At 44.2% G+C, this 22,993-nt stretch overlaps 1 protein-coding gene across 1 annotated transcript in view; it reads left to right on the top strand.

The window, feature by feature from the left end:
• LOC130123851 (collagen alpha-1(XXIII) chain) overlaps nt 1-22,993 on the top strand; it is a 209,204-nt gene that overhangs the window by 110,353 nt on the left and 75,858 nt on the right. The window contains exons 3-5 of the mRNA XM_056293162.1: nt 16,972-17,016; nt 20,204-20,211; nt 20,848-20,874. Coding sequence (XP_056149137.1) covers nt 16,972-17,016; nt 20,204-20,211; nt 20,848-20,874 — 80 coding nt within the window. The remainder of the gene's footprint in view (nt 1-16,971; nt 17,017-20,203; nt 20,212-20,847; nt 20,875-22,993) is intronic.

Raw genomic sequence — 22,993 nt, 5'->3', positions numbered from 1 at the left:
AAACAAGCTTGTACTGTCTCATAAACAATTTACTTGACTCACTGGATTATTTTGCTCCTTATTTGTTGAGCACTTTCCCTACCGTTGAGTGTTTCTTTAAACAAAGTTATTTTATATATATATATATATATATATATATATATATATATTATTTCTAGATTACTAAAATTTTAATTATACAGTCATCGGCAGCTGTTGTTACTGCACAATATTGTGCATTATGTGTAAGACCATGACCCCCCCCCAAGACTGCCCATCTGATATGCAGCTGTTTTTTATGCAGAATGATATCAGTCATACTGTTATAGTGATATACAGACAGTGTACATTGTAATAATGTTTTTCCTATCCAAAGATAGATCAAGCAAGAGTAAAGGAGAGGAGAGTGAGAGACAGAGACAGAGGAAGGAGAGAGATGAGATGAGGAGTTATTGGTCAGCAGTTGCCCCTGTCTGATATATGGGTGAGCACCTCACAACACTGAGGTGTTTATGTCTGAGCTGACATATGAGAGTTACTGTGTGTGTGTGTGTGTGTGTGTGTGTGTGTGTGTGTGTGTGTGTGTGTGTGTGTGTGTGTGTGTGTGTCTGTCTGTCTGTCTGTCTGTCTGTCTACATACAGATGGCTAGGTTGTGTGTCTCTTCTATAAGTGAGGCAATGAGGCAAGACCTCAATGACCATTGTTTGAAATGCTTTGTAATGGGCTTGCTTCATGCACTGCTGTTATCCACAATTACACAAAAACCATGCGGAATATTTTCCAGCATGGATATGGTTTTACCAGTCCTTCCCCAGAGCCGTTGGTATGGACAGTCCATTTGTCCTAAGTTCTCCATTGCAGTCATCAAAATCTGATGTTCTGTTTGCTTCATGAATAACATTGCATCTGCCAAACGTCTGCCCTAACTACACCCAAGGGCTGACTTTATACTGCCTGTTCTTCTCAATCAGTGTTACTACACATGCTCAATCAGTTTCATCAATAATGACAAGTTAGGAGCTGGTAATACCACATTAACACTGATTCTCAGCCACTGATGTCTGATGAGCTCCATGAATCAAATAGCATTATAATCGTGACAGCTTTCCGCCTGAGCCAGAATGTGTTGGCGGAGCAGTGTGCTGTGGATTGCGCCTGTAATTACTACCAGAGCAGAACGCGTGGAGTATTGGCTCACATTGCACAGATCGGGCCAGGTAGGAAGGAGGGTGCAAGCGGTGTGGAGAAACTGTGACTGAGGAGATGGAGATACTAGGGTGTTTGAGTGGAGGGAGGGATGAAGGGGAATCACGAGCCTGTAAATCAGAGGTATATTAGACCTAATAAGGATGATTAACTTGGGGAATGTGTTCAGGGAAAGAAGCAGTGTGAAAAATCCACCAGGATTTGTTTCCAGGTCTTGCAGGCACCTGGATCTTCGCCTGTGCTCTTGAAAGTGAAGTGCACAGTTGCATATGTTAAAAAAGTTGGACATAGACATAGATGGACGATAGACTTAAATAGGAGTGTCAAGATGTGAATGTTGCAATGATAAATTTTTAGGGTTGACACATGTCTATGTACTTATCCGTAGATTCTGTGCACACGTGTCTTGACTAGCTGAGCGTGATGTATGTGTAATGTCATTTAAAACACTATGCATGTCTGCATGGTCTACTGGGGGCAGTAACTCACTCTTTGTTTTTCCGAACCTCACTCTCCTTCCTCTCTTATGTAGCAACTCAACAGTATTTGGCGTGTCTGCATAGCCTGCTTTATGTCCCCATTCGTCCACCTCATGCCACGCCAAGTCACGACTATGTAATCAGCCTATCAGGACCGCCTACACCCTGGCGTCCATTACCCATGAGTCTTGCGGCGAATGCCGGCTGCTTTCAGTTTGCAACGCTTCGCCTTGGCTTCCGGAGAGGCCGTAAATTAGCCTGCCGGTCTCGAGCATGTGAGGAAACGATATGGGAGACCAATAAGAGGGTAGCTTCAACGCTAAAAGCAATAAAGGTGAAACAGTTGTAACGGAACAATGAGCAAAAAAAAGAAAGACTGAAAAGGGACAAGTGGTAGTTTGAACTAACAAGTGAGTCCAAATGCGTGAAGATGCAGATGACAATGGGGAAGGCAAAGGAGGAAGTCTCTGTAGAAAAGCTGTCATGCTTAGTGAAAGAAACTGGCTGGGATAAGGCCACCTTTCGAACAGTTATGCCATGATTCCTCAACCATGCCCCACACATTGTCTACTGTTACAGCTGCACACATGTACACACACACACACACGCATGCATGCACGCACACACATGCATGCATTCACACACACTGCAGTTCTCGGTTTTAGTTTAGGGTTATGGTGATTAGTGCCTTTTTTTTTATCCTTTAACACTTTGAGAATCACCCTACCCCACCCGCACCAAATCCAACCTCCGGTTTAGCTTTAACGTGTTCCAGAACATCAAACTAGAACCACATTTTATGAATGAATAGAGGACAAAAGGATAAAAGACTCATTTTATCTTGTTATAGACCACCAGTCCACATTGGCCGGTGCAGGAGCTAAACCAACACTTCAGAATATCCTCATTACATTACCACTGCATGTGTCAATCCTGTTCGTCTTAGTCAAGTTAGACTTATTTGCTTTAATTTTTGGTATCAAAACTTGGTCCAAAAGTTAATGCACAGTTCTGGCCCTGTGGTCGTGTTGGTATTGACCGCACCCTGCTAAGGGCCATTCACCCTTGTACATGACTTGTGTATTTTCTTACCTTGGCTATATGTATGCCAGCGTTAAACCTCATGTTTATGCTCCCTGAGAACTGGATTTCACACTCTCAGGCTTCCTGGAAGTCTAGGCAGCATTGGCGACTATAATCTGATCCGGTCTGCAAACACGACCCTCATTCTCACCTCATCACAGCACCTACGCAGTCGCTATTCTCTGCCTCTGCTGCAACTACAGTTCCCATTGGTTACGAGACTTAGTGGTTCCAAAGGCCCGATTCCCACATCTAAGGATGGCAATTGGTCACAGAAGCTCTATTGATTTCCAGGGCTGAGAATGGGGGGGGGGGGGTTTGGTTACACAGTAGTTTACTGTACCAACTCCCACTCCATCTCTTTTGGGGGTAACAAAAAATGTGCAGCCTTTTTTTTTTTTTCAAAATTGAAGTAAAAACCAGTTTTCCGTGTGTGTGTGGTGGGTGCTGCTCATTCGCGTGCGGGTATGTTTGTACACCAATAAAGTCGCATAAGTGCCTAAATTCCAGTGTCTGTGGTTACAATCTCTGTCTCTCTCTCTTTTCCTACGCCCATCCGTCTCCCACCCCTCCCCCGCCCATATCACAGCCCCACTAATGCAAGTACCACCCAGGAGTGGGTCGGAATAGTGCATAAAACCAAGCCTCTCCAAACATCAACACGTCCAGCATCAATAAACACATATCCAAGTGTGTGTGTGTGTGTGTGTGTATACCCGTGTATATCTGTGTGTATATGCATGCATACAAATGTGACTGACCAGCAGCTGAGCTGGGTATGTTTTATCTGGGGTCAGCTCAGAAATAGCATCGTCATGCAAGGGTCCCATTTTTAACAAGCCTGACGCTATTCAGACAAGCACACACAGACTCAAATAACACACTATTGTTATACTTCGGCTTACCTGAATATGCAACATTTCAAAACACACTCAAAGTTGACAGATTATCCTCACCCAACTTTCTCTGCCTCATTTTAAGCATGGAAATACACCTGGTATAACCTGTGTTTGAGGCTTTTAGAGAAATTCTTTATGGAGAACAATTACAATATTCAACATTCTCTCGCTCTTTCTCTTTGTGTGTATTTGGCGCTCTTTCTCTTTATGTGTGTATTTGGCAAAGTGTCTGCAAGTAGCAACACTGGCGGACAATCTGGGAATCATATTTATATGGCAATCGGTGGCATTTGGCACAACAGCTGTATTTAGCATCATTATTAGCATTTTAGTTTATATAGCCAAGCCGATTCTGATGTAGCCCACTGAAGGTAGCAGCAAACCAGGAAGCAAGTGTATTTTTCACATTCGTGGTTTGTCTTCTAGTGACATTACTGGAGGCAATATATATATACATATATACTTAGCACAAAAAGTAAGAAAATTTGTGTTTGGTGGAATATTTCTTTGTTGTAACAATGCTTCTTGGCAAAAATCTTATACTGTTGGAAAGCCTGTTTATTTCCCTTTTAAATGGTGCCACATTTGTAAGGAACATCCATTTGTGGGTTGCGCCAATGAAAAATTTGCCAAATCTTCTCTGCCAATGCCAAACAGCTTATTTTGCTTTTGCTACTGACTCTTGTTTTGAGCTTCTGGTACTCCAGGTGCTGACAATCAGGTGCCTGATATAAGATTTATTGCCAAGAAGCATTGTTACAACAAAGAAATAATCTACCAAACACAAATTTCCTTACTTTTTGTGCTAAGTTTATTTACATATATTCCCCCCCCCTTTTTTTTTCTCCCCAATTGTATCCGGCCAATTACCCCACTCTTCCGAGCCATCCCGGTCGCTGCTCCACCCTCTCTGCCGCTCAGGGGAGGGCTGCAGACTACCACATGCCTCCTCCGATACATGTGGAGTTGCCAGCCGCTTCTTTTCACCTGACAGTGAAGAATTTCACCAGGCACCCCAACTGACCAGAGGAGGCGCTAGTGAAGCGACCAGGACACATACCCACATCCAGCTTCCCACCCGCAGACACGGCCAATTGTGTCTGTAAGGACGCACAACCAAGCTGGAGGTAACATGGGGATTCGAATCAGCAATCCCCATGCTGGTAGGCAACGAAATAAACCGCTGTGTTACCCATACGCCCCACTGGAGGACAAATTTATGCACAATTGTGGTGACATTTCAGAGACAGAAGACGGCTCAGTTTTATGGCTGCTTAATGGAGTGATAATATATAGTTATAGTATATTATATACTATTATATATATATACACATACAGACATACATACATACATACATACATACACATACAGTGAGTCAAGTAAATTCTTTGTGAGACAGTACAAGCCTGTTTCATGCCATAAGCAGTGGTGATAATTGCTTATGGCATGAAACGGGCTTGTACTGTCTCACAAAGAATTTACTTGACTCACTGGATTATTTTGCTCCTTATTTGTTGAGCCCTTTCCCTACCGTTGAGTGTTTCTTTTAACAAAGTTACACTACCGTTCAAAAGTTTGGGATCACATTGAAATGTCCATATTTTTGAAGGAAAAGCACTGTACTTTTCAATGAAGATAACTTTAAACTAGTCTTAACTTTAAAGAAATAAACTCTATACATTGCTAATGTGGTAAATGACTATTCTAGCTGCAAATGTCTGGTTTTTGGTGCAATATCTACATAGGTGTATAGAGGCCCATTTCAAGCAACTATCACTCCAGTGTTCTAATGGTACAATGTGTTTGCTCATTGGCTCAGAAGGCTAACTGATGATTAGAAAACCCTTGTGCAATCATGTTCACACATCTGAAAACAGTTTAGCTCGTTACAGAAGCTACAAAACTGACCTTCCTTTGAGCAGATTGAGTTTCTGGAGCATCACATTTGTGGGGTCAATTAAACGCTCAAAATGGCCAGAAAAAGAGAACTTTCATCTGAAACTCGACAGTCTATTCTTGTTCTTAGAAATGAAGGCTATTCCATGCGAGAAATTGCTAAGAAATTGAAGATTTCCTACACCGGTGTGTACTACTCCCTTCAGAGGACAGCACAAACAGGCTCTAACCAGAGTAGAAAAAGAAGTGGGAGGCCGCGTTGCACAACTGAGCAAGAAGATAAGTACATTAGAGTCTCTAGTTTGAGAAACAGACGCCTCACAGGTCCCCAACTGGCATCTTCATTAAATAGTACCCGCAAAACACCAGTGTCAAAATCTACAGTGAAGAGGCGGCTGCGGGATTCTGGGCTTCAGGGCAGAGTGGCAAAGAAAAAGCCATATCTGAGACTGACCAATAAAAGAAAAAGATTAAGATGGGCAAAAGAACACAGACATTGGACAGAGGAAGACTGGAAAAAAGTGTTGTGGACGGATGAATCCAAGTTTGAGGTGTTTGGATCACAAAGAAGAACGTTTGTGAGACGCAGAACAAATGAAAAGATGCTGGAAGAATGCCTGACGCCATCTGTTAAGCATGGTGGAGGTAATGTGATGGTCTGGGGTTGCTTTGGTGCTGGTAAGGTGGGAGATTTGTACAGGGTAAAAGGGATTCTGAATAAGGAAGGCTATCACTCCATTTTGCAACGCCATGCCATACCCAGTGGACAGCGCTTGATTGGAGCCAATTTCATCCTACAACAGGACAATGACCCTAAACACACCTCCAAATTGTGCAAGAACTATTTAGAGCAGAAGCAGGCAGCTGGTATTATATCGGTAATGGAGTGGCCAGCGCAGTCACCAGATCTGAACCCCATTGAGCTGTTGTGGGAGCAGCTTGACCGTATGGTACGCAAGAAGTGCCCATCCAACCAATCCAACTTGTGGGAGCTGCTTCTGGAAGCGTGGGGTGCAATTTGTCCAGATTACCTCAACAAATTAACAGCTAGAATGCCAAAGGTCTGCAATGCTGTAATTGCTGCAAATGGAGGATTCTTTGACGAAAGCAAAGTTTGATGTAAAAAAAATCTTATTTCAAATACAAATCGTTATTTCTAACCTTGTCAATGTCTTGACTCTATTTTCTATTCATTTCACAACATATGGTGGTGAATAAGTGTGACTTTTCATGGAAAACACAAAATTGTTTGGGTGATCCCAAACTTTTGAACGGTAGTGTATATATATATACATATATATATATATGTGTGTGTGTGTGTGTGTGTGTGTGTATAGTTATTATATAATATAGAGATCGTGTTGAATATCAGGATTGCTTGTCTTTAAGATACTGAAGTTTTCTGTGCCCGTTTTTTTAGACCCTCCTCCTCTTTGCTTTGGTCAGGCAGGCGCTGGCTCAGTTTTGCTAGTTTGCTGTCATTGTTTTGATAGTGTCTGTTTCTTCATGTGAGGTGGGCCCGTCTCTGCCTTCACCTCTCATTAGCCGTGACACAGACTGACTACCCAGGCAGTCTTTCATCGCCGGCCCGCCACTCAACGCAAACCACCTGCCTGTCATGACAACAATGAACTTGATGCAGGGCTGTGGGGGTCTCAATCTTTCACACGCTTCCTCACTTAAATACACGAACACACGCGAGAAAATCTTCATACACAATGAGACTTTTCCACAAGTACACACACACACACACACACACATTGCAATACCAAGTACACAAACAAACTGTCAGAGTTCACAGCAGACCAAATAAATAATGGTCTGGAGAGTTAATTGAATCTCTTCAACATGGATGGTGCTCATTTGGACAAAATGAATAATGCAATAGATTTGAATATGAAAACAACAACCCAGCTGCCTGTGGCTCGCGTGCATGCAGGCATGCCCATGCATGGACACGCAGACACACTCACACGCAATCGTACCAGCGTCACTCAGCCCTGTCAAAACTTGTCAGGAGTGCTCCCCTTTCTGACAAAAACATCCCTCGCTATTTTGAACACATTGGCACGGGCAAGAAACACTCACCCATTCCCATAGGCGTGTGCACGGGCACAACCACGCTAACCCATACTCTCATCTACCCTCTCTCACAGACCTCCTCTTAACAAGTTCTGGGAATCCACTCTCGAGTCACGCAACGCTTGTTGTTGAGTGTGGAAAAGATAGGTGGACTCAGCAGGGCAGTGTACTTGGGTTCTTGTTTCTCGGTAACAGATGACCTTTGCTGGATTCCCTGATGTAGGATCCTGTATATCATCATCCTCTACCCGGATTGCAGCCTCCCTACGGAGATGGAGAGTAGTCCATACCATGAGCAGAGATTTTGTATTGCAGGCGAAGTGTATAATACAAAAAAAAAGAAAAGAATGCCATTAGTACAAGTGACAGCATTGATGTAATCAGGTTTTTAGGTTTGGACAGTTAGATTAGTGGGTGCAGAGCGCTGGTCATCAGAATCAGAATCAACTTTATTGGCCAAGTGTGCCTATGCATATGAGGAATTTAAGGAATATATATAGATATCTATATAACTTATGCATAACAGCCGCAAACCAACGATTGATTTCATGAAACTGATCATTCGTTTCGGTCGTTATGCAACTGTGCTGTTTATAAGGTGGGGGGATACCTGCAGTCAGTTAGACTGAAGAGGTCAATTAGATGAGTGATGAAATGTTTCTCCCAATAAACGTTGTGTCCAGAGGAACTGATTCAACTTTCTGGGATTTCCTTGCCTGGATTACTGTTACTGATTGTTACGGCCACGGGTGTGTCCGTATAGTTTTGTGTTGCCTCCTGTATCACTCTGACTCTACATTCAGGTATCCGCCAGGTGCTCCTCATCACCTAATCAACCGGTCAACGAATCATCCAATTTTCATCAGCTGTGTAGTTTCCCATTTAAACCCCCACATGTGTTCAGTTCACCGGCCAGTAAGTTCAGTTTGTGTGTTGGAGCTACTTTGTGTTTGTAATGTCTGGCCCGTTTTTTGGTTTAGTTTGCATTTTGACTATTTTGAGTTATGTTTAGTTGTTTAGCTCTTTTGGGCAAGGGGATCAAGGTAAGATGCCCATGGGCAAACACCCCATCACGTAGCTTACCTCTGTTAGACACACTAGGTTAGCAGCGGTTGCCACTTTTTGTCTTTAGGTTTGGTGCTTTTCAGCACTGTCAAGGGTGGGTTACTTTTGTTAATAGTTTGTTTTGGCAACCGTTCGGTTCCCTTGTCCTGTCATTGTTAATACATTTATTTTATTATATTTATACGTTTATGTCTCACTTTGTTGCACCCTCACCTCACTGTTACTCAGTACACTAATAGTTGTACCCTCTCCAGACCGAGGGTCGTAACAAATGGGGGCTCGTCCGGGATATTGGCGGCTTTGGTCTGGCTAGTTGCTGTTTCCTGTAATGTGCTGTGTTAGCGTTGGGTGGTGTTAAGCACAGTGTTCATTATTGTTTAGTGTTAACAGGTGTTGGTGTGTTTTTGGTTTGGTGGTGGGTACGGCTGTGGCTGCTGGTCCACTTCCTTTCATCCTCTGCCATGGTGTTGGTTCTGGTGGCAGAGCTTCGTGCCGACGAGGTCCGATGCTAGGGCGGAGCTGCCGGCCAGGCTGTTGTGGTTCGATCCCTGGTCCCCTGTGTTGCACTCGACGTGGGTGCTGACGCCCGCCTGAGAGGCAGGCTGAGTCAGGTCTCCAGTGGGAGATTTGGGGGGCGGGATTTGTGGCAGAGAGGCTGGAGGGGAGTTGCGGACGGTAGACCTTTAAGGCTATGAGTGCGGGGCGCACTGCGCTCTTTGCTTCCACCACCAGCTGGTCCATGCTGGCACACCTTGTGTTGTGACTGTGGTCACGAGTTGTAGCTGGTTCACCTGCGGGTCGAACGCACCTACGTCATTTGGCGTGGGTCGCCACCGTGACGGTGTGTGTGCTACTTTGTGTTGTCTGTCAGTAACTTGTTGTGGTTGAGGGCCACTTGGTAGGTGACCATGTGTTGGTGGGAAGGTGCTGGCCATATTTGGGTAACATTTTGGATGTAGCGGCGCTACTTTTGGTGACCCTTTGTTGTGGCCGAGGTGCTCCACCGTTTTGTTTGGTCACATGTTGCTGTTATGTAGCACATTGTCTTGTTTTGGTTCTTGTGGGGTTTTTTTTTTGTTAACAAGCCTGTAGGGGCTTATTTTTATGGGTGGGGGTGTTAGGGCCACGGGTGTGTCCGTATAGTTTTGTTTCCTCCTGTATCACTCTGACTCTACATTCAGGTGCTCCTCATCAACCGGTCAACAATCATCCAATTTTCATCAGCTGTGTAGTCTCCCATTTAAACCCCCACATGTGTTCAGTTCACCGGCCAGCTAGTTTAGTTTGTGTGTTGTAGCTACTTTGTGTTTGTAACGACTGGCCCGTTTTTGGTTTAGTTTGCATTTTGACTATTTTGAGTTATGTTTAGCTCTTTTGGGCAAGGGGATCAAGGTAAGATGCCCATGGGCAAACACCCCATCACGTAGCTTACCTTTGTTAGACACACTAGGTTAGCAGCGGTTGCCACTTTTTGTCTTTTAGGTTTGGTGCTTTTCAGCACTGTCAAGGGTGGGTTACTTTTGTTAATAGTTTGTTTTGGCAACCGTTCGGTTCCCTTGTCCTGTCATTGTTAATAAATATTTTTTATTATATTTATGTTTGTCTCACTGTGTTGCACCCTCACCTCACTGTTACTCAGTACACTAATAGTTGCACCCTCTCCAGACTGAGGGTCGTAACACTGATCATACATAGACATCTTATGCTTATATATTATATTGCTTATATATCAGGCCACAGGGATGGGCAACATGATCCAGAAAGGGCCAGTGTGGGTGCAGGTCTTTGTTCCAACCAAGCAATTACACACCTGAGTCTACAAATCAAGGTCCTTGGCAAAGACTATTGGTTGACTTATAGACTCAGGTGTGTGACTGCTTGGTTGGAACAATGACCTGCACCCACACCGGCCCTTTCTGGATTATGTTGCCCATCTCTGGAAGGCTATTAAGCTGTTGCAAATATCTCCATTATAACTGTTTTATGGGATAACAGAAGAGTCAATAACTTACACTGACATCTCACAGAGAAATCTTTGACAATTAAAAAACGGAATTTGTTTGAAAATAGATTGATCTATGCAGTCCATTCTGCCATTGTAATAAAAAAAAAAGAGTAAAAGCAAAAAGATGGATCATCCCAAAGCAGGCTTGCTGCAGTTTGATGAAGGTTATCTAATCACGCCCTTTATGAGCTTTTCTGAGACTGGGTGTGAGCCGTCATTGAACCAGTGAACCAGAGCTGACCTTTCAGGCCAACTGCCTGGAGAGAGACAGGGCAGCTGGAGAGTGAATCGCCAGTATGTGAATCACATCCGGTTCCTCTGTATTGATGTTTACATCCACAGCATGTGTCCTCCATCTTGGAGGGGAGATAAGTGAAGAAATGAGGGGAGAGGTCTAAGTGACCCTGACATGCTGAGGGAATAGCATTGTTTCAGACAGAGGATTAACAGCTGCCAGTCACTATGCATGCAGAGCCCGGCAAAATCATATCAGATATTCACAGTCTCAAGGTTGACCTCAAGTGACATGGCAGTCTCAGTATAAACTCAAGAGTGATTGAGCTAATTCATTCTCCACTCCAGAATGGCCAAATAATTCAACTGAATGGGTCGTTTTAAACAAGAACTTTATTTATGGCAAACAACTTTCCACTTGAAGTTTGTATTCTGGAGATTCCCAGCTCCCCAGATTGCTTGATGCAGTATTTGTACTCGTATATAAATAGTATACAGGCAAAAAAAAGAAAAAAGGACTTGGCCAGATTCTCTTGTTGCACAGCCTCCCATTCCAGCATTCGTGTTGTGTATTTCATGCTGGTTGAGAGTAAATCTCTGGCGGTTGCTGTTTATTTGTATGGCTGCCCAGGCCATTTCAAGCCAAACCCATATAAAAGCAGCTCACAGCAGACCAGAGGGGACAGGACTTCTGGGAGAGAGAGAGAATTGGAAGGCAGACCGCCTCCAGTTGGTGTGGAGGCAAAAAAATATCTGACCCTCACCTCTACCCACCTTCTCTCACCTCATCCCCACCTTTCTCTTCCCCTCTGAGGCAAAGTGGATTTTCCCCAGGTGGAGGTGGGTGGTACACGTAAAGGTGTGGGTTAGGAGGGGAGGTTGCAGATGGATTGATGGACGCAGGTCCTGCGGTCGTGCGTATGCAGTACCACATTCTGCTGTTTTCATTTGACTCTTTATTGCTCCCAGTTGTTGGGTTAAACAAAGTGAGGCTTGGGAGGAGAGAGGGAGAAAGAGAGAGAGCAGTGCTCCCTCATTCTCTTTGTTCCCGGGAAGCACTTTGTTTGAGAGAAATGTCACAGTAGCTAAATCAAGACGAACCACGGTTATGGAAAACAGGCAGACTGAAGGGGAGATGGGAGTCGGTGTGTGTACGTGTGTGTATGTGTACGTGCATGCATACACGTGTGCATGTGTTGGTCTGCTGCACATTCAAGAGCAAAGGTAGCCAAGATGGAGGAAGCATCAGGATGCATGTGGTAACACTCATCGGGGCATAGCTTCTCTGAAGGTCTTAACGACGAGGGTGTGTGATAAAAGGAAAGGAAGGGATGGAGAAAGGGAGATAGATGGATAGGGAGGCAGAGAGAATGGCTCAGATCTCCGGGCTTTAACACGTCGACTCAGCGGGCGAAAGTGTTGACGGAGAGGTTGTTTCTAACCACATTCAGTCTAACTGCTCGTGTCAGCGAGGTAGCCGAGCGTGCCAGAGGGTGCAGGTTTGAGTTTGGGTGAGAATCGGGGGACCTGTGGGCGTGTGTTTGTGTGTGACTGAAGTGTTTAGCGGCATAGTACAGATCTTGATCCACGCACTCATTTCACCTTACTGTGTGAAGACTCAGTGTAAGATGCTGAATCTGGGCTTTACTCCACGTGTTTGCTTTTCTCAGTTACAGATCCATGACATTCTCTCTCTCTCTCTGTCTGTCTGTCTGTCTTGTCTGTCTCTCTCTCAATGCACACACGCACACACACACACACACACACGGATGGCCTGATAGTTGGCTTCCACTCAAAAACCCTGGACCGCAAGCTTTCCAGTGGGGAACAAGAGTTAACTTGAGGGGCAATGCTTCAAGCGACATGTATGCATAGTTGACCCGAGTCGGCAAAGTTCAGCTGCAGTTAAGTTTGTGTGAAAGTGTCTGTGTGTGTCCATCATATGGACCGTTCCCATGGACCTCATTACAGGCCCTTAACCATATTCATGGCAGTTTTTTACAAGGCTACGCTGACTTAAATGCACCTACCGCACGCATACCATATATATGTTTGTGTGTGTGTGTCTGTGTGTCTGTCCAGCATAGGGAGGGATCTATGCAGTGAAGATTTGTGACCATGTTGTTTCCTTCCGCAGTGGTTTATCAGCTGCGGAGGTCCATCTCTCTCTCTCTCTCTCTCTCTCTCTCTCTCTCTCTCTCTCTCTCTCTCTCTCTTTAGGGGGATTTCATTGCCTGTAAGGGTGAAGGATACTGTCTCTGCTTTCCCGCAGAGGAAGAAGAGCTCCTCCATCCTCTGTCATTTCACCACTAATCCTCCCATTTTTGCCCTCAACCTTTCTCTTTTTTTTGTTTGTTGTCTCCAATCCTTTACATTTTTCAGTCTGACATCCCTTCTCCTTTTGACCTTTTTATATCCTCTCATCTTCTTCAGATCTAATGTTTTCAGAGATGAGGGCTCAAATCAGACGCTCCAGATTTGGTATTGTTGTTTACACTGGCTGCTTTTATTGTTGTGCAGAGATTTGAAAGGTTTGTTTTATTTGCAGTGATGACATGCTGCTCTTTTGGATGCTTTAGACTTGGTAACTTCAATTGTTTGGGACGGACGGCGATCAATGTGATAAAGCCGCAGTCACAGCTTGCACTCGCCCCGTCATGCTCATGTTGAACATTGTTTTCAAAATGTCTGTTCGTCTGTCTGTATGTCTATGACTAACATCTTTGAGTGCCCCTATGGCATATGTTCCTGACCTTACACAGGAAGTCATGGCTGAAACCTAATCTTCCCTATCAGGTATATATGCGTGTCATCCTCCAGTTTGACATCCACCCTTGTGTAAGCCACTTGTTTGTGTATACATGTAGGTATGTCTCCAGCATTTTCCCCTTTCAACGCAATTTGAGCCGCTGCCACCCATCTATGTACAAGCTTGCCCCATTCCCCCACCCAAACTTACCAACACCCCCTCCCCTTTGCCCTCCGCTCTCCAGCGCTGCTGTTTTCCCCATTAATGCCTTCAGTCAATCTGGCCCTATATCAGCTTGTCATCACCCAACTCTGTTCCCCCACAACTCTGCCACTCTGGACCATTCACACACTCCCGTTTCAGTCACTGTGACGCCCGCATCTCCAGCCTTGGCGACTGCTGTGTCGGCACGCTGACTGGAGACTTTATATTTCTCAAGCTAACGCAGAGCAGACAGGGCCCCTGGTGACCCACATTCCAAAATGTAAAACTCTACAAGAGGAGACACTGTTGCATATCCAAACCCATTTTATTCCCGCAGCATCATTAATGGACACTTTAGCAAAAGCATCAATATATGTAACATGCAAGGTACCCTTCGGTGTCTGTGAAGAGATGTGGTGGGTTAACAGCCACCTCCACATCTCTATGAGATGCACCAAGTCAAGTCCATTTTATTTGTACAGCCCAATATCCCAAATTTGCCTCAAGGGACTTTATAGCATACAACATCCTGTCATTAGCCCCTCGTATCGGATAAGGAACAACTCCCTAAAAAAAAAAAAAACCTTTAATAGGGAGAAACCTCAGGGAAAGCAACAGAGTAGGGATCGCTCTCCCAAAGACGGACAACATGCAATGGATGTTGTGTGTACGCAATTTACAGAATATGGCTTTGAAAGAGGATAACAGAATTATAATGGAATTATAAAATATATGAAGAATATGATGAGGAGGATGCCAAGCAGTGTCCAGACACCACCCGAACAGCCCAGGACCCGAGCCACTTGACCACCATCACCATGTAGGAAAAAAAAAAGTTAACAAAGTTAACCCCTCCCTAACATTAATCCTACACTTAACCACTGCCTAACCTGCATGTCATTAATATGATTAAATCAGGGCAGAAGTTTAAAATTGGAGTCTATGGTACCTTTCGCAACATATTTCAAGGTTGTTGGGGGTTTTTTGCGAGGCCTCAATATGTGATGCCATGGGATGAGAATGCATCCTCTAAACATCCAGTGGTCATGTTATGATAGAGGATTACAAAATATTCTTTGTTCTAGGAACTTCCTCCGCCTTTCATGTATCTCCAGTCTGATTTTCTTTAATGCAGGACTCTCCCATCTAGTTTCTCCCCCATCCCTCCTATACTCTTCCCTCTGTCTTCCCTCTCTTCCTGCCACTCCCTTGCTCCATCGCTCATTTTATCCCACCAGTTTGTCATCATTGTCTCCTCTCTTTGGCTCCACCATCGGGTCTGGGGGGCCTCGGCTCCTCAGCTGAGTAGCTCCATGCTGCTGCTGTTTAAAAAGAGGAAATGGAGGCCACTAGGGAATATGGACGCTGTTAATACAAATGTTGGTGGCAGAGTGGTGATGGTGGTGGTGGGAGGATGTAAGTGTGTGTGTGCGTGTGTGTGCGTATGCATTTGCACTCACATTGTACTTATCTTACTGTGTTGTGCAAGTGTAAGGACCTTTAATTGTTATAATCAGTGCAATTAATTGAATACGACTTTCTTTCTTTCACCATTATGCTCATTCCAATATCAATAATAACCCGATACTATGGAGCTGAGGACGGGGGAGAAGGAAACGTGCCAGATAAGTAGGATCAAAGCAGGAGAGGGTGAGATAAGACAAAAGAAAGAGATTGAAAAGCAAGTCACTTTGAAAGGACTGGCAGAGTCAGGAAGTGATTACTGCTACAATAACTTCAATAATGATGATAGGGAAAGCATATCTGCAGCCAAAAGCAGTTAGCATCAGGACCACTTCCCAATATGGTTCCTATTTCACTACAGGGGAGTAAGGGAAGGTTGACGGGGAGAGGGGCGGGGAGGTAGCTGTATGACGAGGTGAACTGCTACACAGAGAAAGGTCTCACATCACAAACGCTTCTTTCATCATGAGTCGTCGGATTCTTCTCGAGGTAGAGACGGTTTGTTGGGTCGAGGAAAGTTCCAATGATCGGTTATATTGTAGTGTAAAACATGCAGGAACTGTCCTAAACCTACACAGCCCCCATTTATGGCAGACACCCATAAATCACAGGCGTAGGGACAGTGATTCATGGTCTTTTATCAGCATGAGGTCTGCGAGTGCAGGCTGGCCCACTCGCTGCCCGCATCATCCCGTGGTTCCTTCACAGCCCTCCTGCCGTTTTCACGACTCTGCAAGACCTCTCTGTCAAAAAAGAAATTCTTTACTGTTACAGAGGAGGTGCCAGCTGGATCTTCACTGCAAGGTCAGGGGAAGGTGGCTGGATGGCGGCCAGGCATTGAGGAATGGGCGTTATGAACCAGAGCTCTTCACCCTAACAGCATGCCAGACTTAGAAGAATGAGCGCAATCTATCTTTAACGTGCATCAAGTGCCCGTTTGTTCAGCATGGTTGAAAATTATTAATTACGTTCGGTTCAGTGTCTCTTCACATCTTGTGTCATTTTGTAACACAACCTACTGCCTGAATGTGGGCTCGGTCCATGTTCGGTCAACACACCTGTTGAGGGCCAGATGGCTTTGACAACAGCACCTGTGGGGCAGATTGTTTGAACATCTGGAGCATTATACACACACTCAGGTCTACAGTGCCAGCTCATACACACTTGTTGCCACTACATACTTTCACATTCCCACCCCCCACCCCCCCGCCAACCAACACCAACCCCAGCAGACCCAGCTAAATAGTGAGTGATGCTCGTCTGGTGTCTCTCTATTTTCTCAGCTCCTGTCAGTCAATCTTTTTTTTCCTGGCTCTCACAATGTCATTAGACACTCATTTACATACAGCCTATCAGGTGAAATCATCAAAGAAATCCCACCCACCCTTAGCACTCATCCCTTCTTTGTAACTGTAACTCAAAGGCCAGCTCATGAATATCAACGAGATCTAGACCACTCCCTCACAGTTCATGAGACAAGAACAGTTGTTGACATGAATATAATGAAACGCATATGAGTTATTTACAAAGAAAAAAAAATGTTACCGAACATTTTATTAGGCTGCTTTCAAGATTTGTCATTCTTAAAAGTCTTAATCGGATTATCATGTCTGTGTTTTCACAGGACCTCCTGGAAAACGTGGAAGAATGGGAAGAAGAGGCGATCCCGGTAAGTGACAACCCCTGCCTATTTCCTGCTTTGCTGTCAACTTTTCAATCTTTCCTTTCCCTCCCTTTCCAGACACACACTTACACTCTCTCTCTTTCTCTCTCTCTCTCTCTCTCTCTCTCTCTCTCTCTCTCTCTCTCTCTCTCTCTCTCTCTCTTCCTCTCAAACCGCCTTCCTCTTTATGGAAGGATTTGGTGGAGGGTTTGTTGAGTCATTGAACCGTGAGTCAGGCTGGTGGGTGATGTGCTGCAGCGGGCCCTTCTCTCTGTCCATCCTTATATGCGTAGACATAGCGCTAACCTTAGCCATATGGTTGCGCTAATGTTGCCCATATGTCGGCCATTCACGCTGAGCAGTAGCAGCTGCAGTAACATAAGGCTAATGAGATTCTACCTTGCCAACAACACTATCCACCATTATTGTTTTGCTTTTTTTCCCCCCTTTCTTTCTCTTGCTCAGACCACATAACATCATTGGGAACCAAAACGGAACACAAACTTGCCGTCTTTGTCACCCAAAAGTTGATTTTGTGGTCTCAAGTTCATCTAAGCACCTTTAGAATGGATAGATAGGTTTTCTTTTTAGCCATGTTGGCTCATTTTCCTTTTTTAAAATTTTTGTTTTTATCAAGTGTTGTGTCTGCAATGCTATGGTGCAACAAAATCAGATGACATTAGCAGAGTGTGATGTCTCTGCAGAATGTTTGTAAGGGGGCAAACCTCCATTCTGGCCGTGATTCATAGTTGTGGAGCTCAAATCCATGAGATCTCTTACTCTGATGATGTTGACTAAGTGAAGGATCATCAGCGACCATTACAAGAACTTGACGGTTTACGTCTAGATCCTACCGTAAACAGAATGGCTTGATGTTTATCATTTCAGTTCCCAAAGAAGCAAAGTGCTGTCGAAATGAATCTGTGAAAACTAGTTGCAGTGCAGTTGTGCTTATTTGATTTTTTTGAGGTGGACATTTTTAATAGGATGCAGGATATGTTGCTTCATCAGATAAAACAGGATAAGGTCAACTTTATTGACTTATGGATTGATATAGTTAATCAATTCCTCAAAAGAAAAGAAAAATCCAAACTTCCTATTTTTGATTCACAAAAAGCCCAACATCCTGTTCCTTCACGTTTCCCCTTTCCTTTGTATGTTCCCAGCAATCAAACCCCCCTAGCCTTCCAATCCCATCAGGCGATGATCAGGACAACTATATGACAATGTTTTGCATCAGGGCCCTAAGTCTTTCCAGTTGCCTGGTATTTCCAGAAGAAACAGGATCAAAAGAGGGCTCGCTGTTTGTGTTTCTGCGTAGATGGGATGCTCATTGGTTGCTCATTGTTGTCTTCAGATCTTGATTTGAAGGAGCAGTTTGATCCTGTTTAGGATTTCTCTCCTGTTGTTTAGTTTCACATCTTAATGATACAGCCTGTCTTATAGTGTGTGTGTGTGGGGGGGGGGGGGGGCATGATGACTCCAGGAAAACTTGCAAAAAACACTACACAGAGGTTTTCCACTTGTCCAAGAAATAAAGATTACATTTGAGGGAATGGGGCAGAAAAACAGACCTGGCCAATGGGTAACAGGGAGGGATTTGCTAAGCAGCTAAACATCATTCAAAGCTCTCACCACTGCCTTCTCTCTTGCTCAGCTTCTCTGTTTTCTCTCTGTGCTTCTCCCTTTTTGTTCATTCTCCCTCACTCTTGGCCCTTTCTTCCACCTCATTCCCATTCTTTCTCTTCCACGCTGTCCCCCTTTGTCACTAGATACAAACATCCATGGATGCGTGCATGCACACACGCACACATGCACACACACGTACACGCGCACACACACCCCATCCGTCTCAAGTGCAGTGGTTGAGGTTGGTCATTGTGTGTGTTTCTTTGGCCAGCATGTGTTTGTTTACCTAACTGTCTCGGCTCGGGGGTCCTTGTCCAGGCGTCTAGACACCACTAAACTTGATCGACTTGTTTTGCGTGCCTCGTAAACCCCAACACCTCTTTCTCCAGTTCTTCACACCTTCCTCCCCTCTGCCTCCATCATTTCGTCTCTTTTTCTTTAAAATCTTGTCTCCCATGTGCCCTCTTCTTGCACAGAACAGCTAATTTGAGGGCTCACATGAATTCTGGTCATGTCAGCACGATTTTCAGTATATTTATACAGTAACAACATGCTACAAATATCCCCATATGCCCCAAGGGGAATCTGCTTTCAATCTTGCCTAAGCCTATTTGGATATGTATTATTGCATCCATGCTGATGAGCAATGTTGTGCTATTACTGCCATGATGGCAAATTGCCCGAACCTTGTGCAGCCGTAAATGGAACGACAGCATGCCAAAGGTCTGTGATTGTGGAAACACTTGTAAAGGAACTTTATGATTAGTTTGTGGACAGATAAACACAAACCAAACACAAACTAACCCCACACATGAAGATTGTTAATGCCAAACTGATATATTCACCTCACAGCAGTTTGGAAAGTTGATTTGTGCCCACAGCTTTTCATTATTCCGTATTCCATCATGCTCATCGAGAAGAAGTTAATGGAGGCCAAAACTGTTAGCAAGGAGAAGAGCTCAAGGAGGAAGAACTGCTTTGCTTTGATCATCCCTGTTGCTGGTTAGACAAAATGGATGTTGCTTTTTGCAACAAGCAAAATGTGCTCTTCCCTCACCGAGTTCGCCGTCGGTATATTTCAATCAGATCTGAAAGGTTGCCCCACAGCCATCTCTCTCTGCCGTTTACTCACAGGGTCATCCAGCACCCACCATCCTCTTCCAATCCCTGTTTCTACAACAGACCCCGTCTCTCAGAAAACCGAATCTTCACATTACTTCATATCCTAATGCAAAACACGACCGCATTATCCAGAAGTCGGCCCAGACGTGTATCTGTTTATCATAACAGGTTCACCACAACCTCCGCTGGCAGTGGCCCTAATGAGCTTGTTCTGTACTGTATTTAGATGGCTGACTGCAGCCATCATCTAACAGACCACATTACATGCACGTTTTTCTTGTAAAGCTCCACTTTTTAGGTATCTTAATTGCTGTACAAACTAGATTTTGCCATAACTTACACATACTTTAATTCATGGCTCAAAATAGATTTGTGGTGTACAACTTATTTTCTAATGTCTGATTTCTTGTTTTTTTTTGTTTGTTTTTTTTTTGTTTTCCAGGACCTCCTGTAAGTACAATCTCTTCCCGTCCAGGTAGTATAAAAATCAACTTATTTTCCACCACGCTTTACCGTCATGACCTTTGTCTGTGAAACTAGTAAAAGAATAAGTACTAACACACACACACACACACACACACATCATTCTTTGACTGCACAGCGCAGTCCCCTTTGGCAAACTGACCCACATTTATATATTTAAACCGTTTAAGCAAAGAGACTGTAAAGCCAATTCCAACACAGTCATCTACATATGCACAGAGATAAAAAACCATGTACGCAAACTTAAATACAAACTTAACACAGTGTGCGCGCGCGCGCGCACACACACACACACACAGACTGCTGCTGCCCACCTATTCCAAAATATTGTAATTTGGAATTGGAATTGCTGTGTTGGTAGCTACTACATGGTCTATTAATTCGAGGTTAACCCCCCAAAATGATCACCAAGTCAAGGTTCATCGTTCAAATTGGAATTTGTTAAATCTGATGATTCACTACATCCCTGGCTTCATTCAGAAAAATACATTAGGTCACATCCCAATCAGCATTGTGTTGGCACATACAGATTGTTGTGTGGATTTGTTGGTTTTTCTCTAATCTATCTTGTGTTGTGTATGCTTTGCTCTCTAACCTCACCAGGGCAAGGCTGGACGGGATGGATACCCGGTAAATTTGACTTGTATTTCACCCTGATACCTTCAGATTCATCCAATCAGAGCCCTGGTCTCCCCTCAAACATAATTGTCCCTCTGTATTAATATTTATGCTTTATTCAGTGGATGTACACTGCATTGATCTGCTTTTACTTCTGCTCTAATCCTCTTATTGTCTTGCATCTCTCATCGGCCCTCAACACAGTGAGCACTTCCTGCACTCATTGTCTCTGTATTCTGCCCCTCACTGAAAACTTTCATCATCTGATTCAACCACAAACACACACACACACATACACACGCATGCAGACACACACACACACACACACACACACAGGCACACAAAATCAAACAAAGAAACACACTGGCTATGGCTAGACTGATTAGTGATTCTAATTGGAGCATCACGACGACCAGATCTCAGCTCATGACTCATATTGCGGACAGCAGCTGGAGTGCGGATGTGTGGTGGCCTACTCATCAGACCAGCAGCTCTTGTTTAGTGCTGGAACCGTGTGCTTGGCATGACTCATAACAAAGACTGTTTACAGCAAATACACAACTTAATAATGTGCCTGTTTGGTCGTTAATCATCCACATTTAATATCCTTGCCTGTTAGTACATTATGACTAGAATTTTTTTTTTATTTATTTATTTATTTTATAAATTTATTTCTGATTTTTCCCTTTTTTCTCCCAATTTAGTGGCCAATTGATCCCTATTTTAATTCAAACACCCACCCTCGTATTGCATGCGTTCGCCAACTGCATCTCTCCGGCCGGCAGTCTCGAAGGAAAGCGCCTCCCCACTTTCGTGACAAGGCGAATCCAAGCCGAACCACTGTTTTTCCGGCACACACAGAGACGCATTCACATGACGAACACAAGCCGACTCCGCCCCCCTCCCGAAGACAGCGTTGCCAATGATCGCTGCTTCATCGAATCCGGCCATAGTCGGATCTGACGAATGACTAGAATTTTTTAATAGTTTGAAATGTTAAGTTCTAAATCTACTTAAATTCAAATTAAATTTACCAAAGTAGATTAATACTGTAGTTGCTTTTTGCTATTGAGGCATAATGGATAATGGGAGTGCCAAAGCGCCTTCGGAGATTAGAGATATAGCGGCCTCTAGCGGTGACCGTGCGTCTGAGCGCTGCTGTCAAGTCAAGTCAATTTTATTCGTATAGCCCAATATCACAAATTTGCCTCAAGGGGCTTTACAGCAGCACAGCATCCTGTCCTTAGACCCTCGCATTGGATAAGGAACAACTCCCTAAAAACAAAGCTTTAACAAGGGAGAAAAAATAGGAAGAAGCCTCAGGGAGAGCAAGAGTAGGGATCTCTCTCCCAAGACGGACAACATGTAGTGGATGTTGGGTTTACATAATTTACAGAATACAACATTGAAAGTGGATAACGGAATTATAATGGACTTATAAAATATATCAAGAATATGATGAGGAGGATGCCAAGCAGTGTCCAGAGACCACCGTAACAGCCCAGGACCCGAGCCACACGACCAGCATCACCATAAAAATAGAAATAAAAATTAGTGACACATCTTAGTGAGAGAAGGATATAAAATTAAAACAGGATAGCAAAATTATATGGATTTATAAGGTATAAAAAGAAAATGTGATGCGATAATCTCACAGTTTATCTCAGCGCCTTAATGTATCGCTCATTACTGCTTTAGTCATTCGGCTGTGACTGCACAAATGAGCTCGTCATTGAAAAGTTCAGGGTCTTGGGCGGGACATGTGTGTGTGTGTGTGTGTGGGGGGGGGGGGCTGGTTTTCTGCAGTGTTGCAGTTTAGGTGGGAGTAATCTGGACCGGTAGGTAGCATGTGTTAGGAATGTGTTACTTACTTTTTTGGGCTCATGATACACCCGTCCATGTTAAAGTGACCCTATCGCCTGTTTGCCATGGCTGCCCGCAGTAGTGGCCTGTTTTGTGAAGTGTGACTGAATATTTTGTGCCATTGGGAGTGTTAGGAAGTGCGTCCCCATTCCCGGTGGGGTTCTCTCCCAGTCACATTCCCAGTCTGCCTGGCACTGCACAGCCCTCCAGACGGGAAATGCCTGCTGCTAATTACACACAGGTGGACTAAGTGAACAGAAACCCCGTT

Source organism: Lampris incognitus, chromosome 1 (genome assembly GCF_029633865.1).
Source record: "Lampris incognitus isolate fLamInc1 chromosome 1, fLamInc1.hap2, whole genome shotgun sequence".
Lineage (NCBI taxonomy): Eukaryota > Metazoa > Chordata > Actinopteri > Lampriformes > Lampridae > Lampris > Lampris incognitus.
The sequence above is the reverse complement of the archived record's forward strand: the minus strand, read 5'-3'. Positions and strand labels throughout refer to the sequence as shown.